This window comes from Lactuca virosa, chromosome 3 (assembly GCF_052849685.1).
Source record: "Lactuca virosa cultivar CGN04683 chromosome 3, Lactuca_virosa_CGN04683_v6, whole genome shotgun sequence".
Classification (NCBI taxonomy): Eukaryota; Viridiplantae; Streptophyta; class Magnoliopsida; order Asterales; family Asteraceae; genus Lactuca; species Lactuca virosa.
The window spans coordinates 306,047,314-306,054,080 of NC_136428.1; the positions used below are offsets into that span (position 1 = coordinate 306,047,314).

General features: G+C 37.0%; 2 protein-coding genes across 2 annotated transcripts; both read left to right on the plus strand.

Moving 5' to 3' along the window:
* Positions 1 to 561: 561 nt before the first annotated feature.
* LOC145164698 (uncharacterized) lies at positions 562 to 1,287 on the plus strand. The gene has a single exon (XM_079083402.1). The coding sequence runs from the start codon at positions 562 to 564 to the stop codon at positions 1,285 to 1,287; it is 726 nt and encodes a 241-aa protein (XP_078939528.1).
* A 24-nt stretch (positions 1,288 to 1,311) lies between these two features.
* On the plus strand, positions 1,312 to 3,799 carry LOC145164699 (uncharacterized). Its single transcript, XM_079083403.1, has 7 exons — positions 1,312 to 1,719; positions 1,825 to 1,940; positions 2,228 to 2,385; positions 2,464 to 2,774; positions 2,858 to 2,990; positions 3,111 to 3,343; positions 3,500 to 3,799. The coding sequence occupies exons 1-7, from the start codon at positions 1,312 to 1,314 to the stop codon at positions 3,797 to 3,799; spliced, it is 1,659 nt and encodes a 552-aa protein (XP_078939529.1).
* The last annotated feature ends 2,968 nt before the right edge of the window (positions 3,800 to 6,767 follow it).

Genomic DNA, 6,767 nt, shown 5'->3' on the forward strand with positions numbered 1-6,767 from the left:
ATCAGTCTATCACCTCAGGAGATATAGGATTTTCTGGAGGAACCAGTGAACTTTTCCAAAGAACTTAGAGTATACTTAACAGAACTAAAATACTTATGAACTCACCAGCTTAAATGCTGATCTACTCTTTCAAAATAACTTGTATTCTCAGGAATCCAGTAGACAGGTACACTCCCGAAGCTTTTGAGAAGACTACCTAGTACCGTACCGCGGCTCTTGTCTTCTGCTGTACCTACTTTAGTGTTTGAATATGTATTGTTTAAACACTTATGTAAAAATTATACTTATTAATGCAATGGTTGTTTGTACTCTGATTACTATATTGCATGTGTTGTGATACTTACCTGAAGTCCTCCGCCCCCGAACGTTTCCGCCGTTCTGGCTTGGGGGTGTGACACATTGCCTTATTAGATTCTTAGAAACAAATTGTGAATTTTATATTTCTTTTGTTTATGCTGCTTCGCAGTATATTGATAGAAGAAGTCTTTTCGATAATTTGGGTAAACACAAATTGTGGTTGACAATAAAGCTTGGGCTTTATTGGGTGATTTTAATGTTGCTATGAAGCTCTCAGAATGCTCCATTAGCTCTTCAAAAATCCCTGAAGGAGTTGCTGATTTCCTGGATTGCATTAATTTGATAGAAGTTGATGATGTTAACTGTTCTGGACTTCAATTTACTTGGTACAAGTCTCCTAATGGGGTGAATGGTATTCTTAAAAAGTTGGATAGGGTGATGGCTAATTTGAAATTCTTGGAGGAATTTCCTTTAGCTCATGCTATATTTAAACCCTATCGGATTTCGAATCATAGTCCTGCTATTCTGACTATTCCTTTGAATATGTCTAGAAGAACACATCCGTTTAAGTTTGTGAATTATGTTCTTGATAAAGGGGAGTTTTTGCCGGTGCTTAAAGATGTTTGGGATAGTAATATTGAAGGAGGATTCATGTATAGAGTTACTCAGAAGCTCAAATTGTTAAAGAAGCCTTGTCGAAATCTGTTTAATGTCTTTAAATGTTCTAGGAAGAGGTTGCATGATTTAAGGAATTCGTTGGATGCTTTACAAGTTGAATTAGATAAGGATCCTCTTAATCCTGGAATTAGAGAAGATCACGCTAATATTTTGTTTGAGTTTTTTGAAGCTTGTGAGGATGAGGAGAAGTTTCTTCTCCAGAGGTCTAAAATTAAATGGCTGGAGGAGGGTGATAAGAACACTAATTTTTTTCATAAAACTGTTAAAAGTCGAATGACCAAGAATCGTATTTATGTGGTTCTTGATGAATAGGGTAGATGGGTTCGGGGTAAAGCCATGAATGGGAGATTTCTAGATCACTTTAGAGCTTTCTTGGGTTCTGAGCATGCCGTTGATGTTGACAGATTTGATGTTGATCTCTTTAACAATAGGTTGGACCCTAGAGATGCTCTTGACATGATTAGAGTTATTACGGATGATGAAATTAAATTGGCTATGTTTGATATTAATGACAACCGTGCTCTAGGACATGGTGGATATTCTTCAAAGTGTTTTAAAGCTTCTTGGAGGGTTGTTGGGCCTGAGGTGTGCAAAGAAGTTAGAGAAGTTTTTTGGACATGGAAAATGGTGAAGTGTGTTAATGCTACTAGAATTGTTTTGGTCCCAAAAGTTGATTGTCCTAGGAAAGTCACTGACTTTTGTTCGATTTCATGTTGTAATACGATCTATAAATGTATTAGCAAGGTGATTGTTAATCGGATTAGAAGTTGTTTGGGGGAAATAGTTGATATTAATTAGTCAACCTTTATTCATGGGAGATCCATTTTGGATAACATTCTGCTTGTTCAGGAGTTGATGGTGGGATATAACAAGAAGGTTGGTGCTCCTAACTGTGCTTTAAAAATTGACATCCAAAAGGCCTATGACACGGTTAATTGGAGTTTCCTTGAGAAAGCTTTGATTGGGTTTGGATTTCAACCCATTATGGTCCAATGGATTATGATGTGTGTCTCCACTCCTTGGTTCACAATAAGCATTAATGAAGAGGATAATGGATTTTTTGAGGGTAAACGGGGGTTAAGACAGGGTGACCCCTTATCCCCATATTTGTTCACGCTTGTTATGGAGATTTTTAATCTGATTGTTAAAAGGAATATTGAGAATTGCCCTCCATTCAAATATCATAGCAAATGCAGGAATCAAAAAAAATTACTCATTTATGCTTTGTTGATGATTTGTTGGTTTTTTGTAGTGGGCATTGCAGTTCTGCTAGGGTGATTAAAAACTCGCTGGATTTGTTTAGGGATATTTCGGGCCTTAATGCTAGTATGACCAAAAGCCATATATTCTTCAGCTGTGTCAAACCGGAGATGAAGAGAACTTTGATTGGTATACTTCCTTTTGAGATTGGTAAGTTTCCTTTTAAATACTTGGGCGTTCCTCTGTCAGTAAATAAATTGTTTATACCGGATTGTAAATTGCTGGTAGATAGAATTAAACTGCGAATTTTAAGTTGGAAGTGCAAAACATTGTCTTTTGTTGGCAGGCTTCAACTTATTATTTCTGTGTTGAATTCTATGAGTGTATATTGGGCATCGGTCTTTATAATCTCGGTGGCTACCATTAAGGAAATTGATAAAGTTTGTCGTGGTTATCTGTGGTGTGGTGGTGAGATGGCTAGGGGTAAGGCTAAAGTTAACTGGAAAGTTGTTTGCACTCCTAAATGCTATGGTGGTTTGGGGCTGAAAGATTTAAGAAAGTGGGATGATGCTTTAGTGTCAAAACATGTGTGGAACATTGTGAATAACCGAAATTTTTTGTGGGTGAGGTGGATTTATCAATTCCATATTAAAGATAGAAGTTTTTGGGACATTTTTTTAAGGATAATCTGAATTGGACTTGGAAGAGATTTTTAAATGTCCGGAAAAGTTTAAGACCTCATATTGTTTCGAGTATTGGAAATGGTGAAAATACGTCTCTATGGCATGATTGGTGGCATCCCATTGGCATTATCAGTATGTTGATTCCTAGAAGGAAATGGATTAGTAAGGGGTTTAATGACCAATCCAAAGTTGTGGACATTTTAGTGAATGGTCAATACTGTTGGCCTAATGATTGGTTGGAATGTTTTCCAGGTTTGGAGGATGGTCCTATGTTTAAAAATAATGGAAATCAAGAAGATAGTATTATTTGGAGAGATAAGAATGGGTTTAGTCAACATTTCTCTTGTAATCAGGTTTGGAGGGATTTGAATTTCTTTGGAACGAAAGATCCTTGGTATAAAGTTGTGTGGTTTAGTAATAACATTCCAAGGAATTCTTTTATCCTTTGGATGGCTTTTTTGGGAGAATTGAAAACGCAGGATCGAGTCAAAGTGTAGGAAACCAGAGGAAGTCTTCTATGTCCTTTCTGCCTTAATGAGAGTGATTCCCATGATCATTTATTTTTTAGGTGTGATTATCCCAAGCAGGTTTGGAAGCATTTTTGTAATAAGACAGGGATTAGTTTTAACTATGAAAACTAGAAGGATTTAATTAGTAAGTTTTGTTGTTATGCTAATGGGAAATCAATTGGTGCTGTAATAAGGAAACTTGTTCTGACTAGTTGTGTGGCTCATTTATGGCAAGTGAGAAATGCTAGACTTTTTAGAGATGTGAGTAGACCTTGTAATGATGTGATATGTTGTATAGAGAAGGAGATTCAGTTAAAATTGTTGGGGATGAAGATTCAGGATAATTTGATGTATGTTGATGTATGTAAGGATATGGGTATCAATGGAATGGATAGGAGGAATAAGGAAAATGAATACAGTAATAATAAGTAGTAGCATGGGGGTTGTTGATTGCTTTTGGCTCTGGGTGGCTATAAGGTTGTTTCCTTGGAAATTTTGGATTGGGTTTTGGATGAAGTATATGGTTGGCAGTTATATGTTTAAAGGAATTGACGGATTTTGTTACTTATTTGAAATCTTTCTTTCAAATATAGTGACTTGTACCATAGGGGATCTTTATTTGGATATGATCATTATTGAGATTATTCAAATAGGGTTCCCTAGACATGTGATTGATGCCATGTCTAGTCTAAAACTTCTTGGGTTCTTTTTTTGGCTTATGGGTTGGATTGTCTATCTTTGGATTTGTTTGATGTACAGGTTTCTGGTTCAGCAGATGGTGATCACTAATTTGAGCAGATGGCTATTTAAATAGGTGGATAGACTGATGAGTGTATGGTGGTGGATTGAAGGCTGACAGGATCGAAGAAGGTGCAGGATTGAGATTTTTTGTCATATCTTAATTCTTAGGGCTGATTGGATGTTTAGTAGAGTCTTTAATTTTTGTTTGATTGACAATGTTTTAATAAACTGGGGGTTGCTGGATTGGTTTTTAGATTAGTCTGATGGGCTGTGGGTTTTTTTAAGGGCCTTCCCCCTTGCTTTGGTATCAATGACTTAATGTGGTTATGGTATAGCAAGGGGTTGAAGTTACCTTTTTTCCCATGTCAAATAAGCACGTGGACTAGTTTGTGGGTTAGTAAGTTTGTTTGGGGTAGTATTGTGGATTATATTTTGGTTAGGAAATGGTTAGGCAGTTGGTTATGGATAGGCTGGAGAACTGTGGGATAGTTGGTTTGTTGTTGTTTTGGTTGCTTTGTATTCTTTTATTCTTTTTTAATAAAGTTTGCTGAGATTTGGCTCTTTAAAAAAAACATTGGCATGTTATCATAAGTTGGGATCCTACCCAGTAATATTCTAAGGTTTATAACATTGTCATGTTACCTAAGTTGGGATCATCCCCAATAAAAGTTATAACATTATCATGTTATCCTAAGTTGGGATACTCCCCAGTAAAATTCTAAGGTTTATAACATTATCATGTTATCCTAAGTTGGGATTTTCCCCTGTTATTATCTAAAGTGGGATTTTCCCTAGTTATTATTTAAAGTGGGATTTTCCTCAAGTATTATCTGAAGTGGGATCTTCCCCAGTAGGGATCTTCAAAAATCTCCCAACATGGATCCTTCTCTGCACAAACTCTAAAGATCATATGGAACTAAAGAGATCATAACTCAATACTTCTGTGAAAGCAAAAGGTTATAAAGCCTAAGGATCACCAAGTTCTATCTATCCTTATTCCTTAAGAACTACTTCCATAATTATAACTAAAGGTTTATTTTTATAAGGATCCTAACTGCTCTAAAATATTTAGCAGATAACTAACTATTGCAGATCATTGAGATCCCAAGAGTTCTTGTAAAACCTGAACTCCTTAGGATCCTAACCATCCAAAAATCCTCAAAAATCCTACTGCTGAAATAACATCAAACACGCAACCAAGGAGATATAAACATCAACAAGCAACATACATGAAATAAAAAGGGGTTGCCCACCAACCCCCAAAAAAAGTGAAACATTGTCTACAAACCAAAATATTAAAAAATTGTTTTTAAAACATCAAACCTACGCTTTGGTTTGATCATCCACTGTTGGGGATATCTCTATCTCTCCTTATTCTCCCTTCTTCTTCTTTACAGGACCCTGACCAACATCAATAGACTTGCCAATCAACTTAGCCAAGGCTTCACGCCATACAACTACATTCCAGGATCCTGCAATCTCTACATCTTCTGCCAGCTTGAGCTTAGCCTCCCAGACGACCACGACAACACTAGCCTTCGTTTCATTAATCACCTCATCCATCTCAGCCGAATACTCCTCCTCATTTTCAACCTTCTCCTTGCTCAGCAGTTCCACCCTCCTTAAGATATCCTCATTAGTCACCCTCCATATCTTCTCCTGCTCCTTTAAGGCTAATTCAACCCTTTCTACCCAGATCTTCAAGTCAACGGAGACATGATCGGAGACATGAAACAAGAATGACATCAGAAAAAATGGAAGGAAAAATATGAAAAGCAAAGTTACACTGGCACTTACAGCCTGAGAGAAAAAAACCAAATTCAAAAGTGTGTCCTCGGCTCCGAGATTTTCCAAGCTTAAATCAGTGACCTCATCAATTTTTCTCTTCCGGGATCCTGGAGTTTTCACCGTTAAATCTATGGAGGTTCTCTTGGGAGGGAGAGAATATGAGGTATTCTCCTTCTTTACTACCAGCTGGCCACTAGACATAGCCGTGTCAAGATCGGCGAGGGTAAAGCGATCACCGGAGCGTGTAACCTTCGATCCTAAATAAAAATCCCTATGAGTTCAGGATCCTTCACATTAGAAAAGAAGAAGATGAACTAAGGATCCTTACTTATCAACATTGGGTTTAGTAGCAGAAGAACTTTCTTGAAGACTAGGTGGATCGAATCGAAAAGATCTATTAACCTCATACAAAGCAAGAAAACTTGCTATCTTATCTTCCGTATCTTCAGCAGCAGGAACAAGATCCTCAAACTTTAACGCTGCATCACAACAAATAAAATAAGAAAGTAAATCCCAGGATCCCTAAAAGATAACAAAAAATCCTACCCTTTGTAACCTATCTCTCTGGCAAGGAACTTCCATTTGGAATGGAATTGCGTCTCACAAAGAAAAAACTTTCCTTCCAAGCGACGTCGTTATGCTTGGAATTTAGAACAAGAAGTGGTTTGTTTGGTTTTACCTTGAACAAAAAATGAGAAGAGGCAAAGGTGGAAAGATCATAAATAGAAGCCAACTCGGATAAACCAATGTCCAACTTCTCAGACTGATTTAGATAATTGACCCAATAAAGGATCCTCCAAACCATTGATATAACCTGGATGCATGAGAGTTGGGTAACCTCAAAGAATTCAGAGATGATACCAGAGAAAGG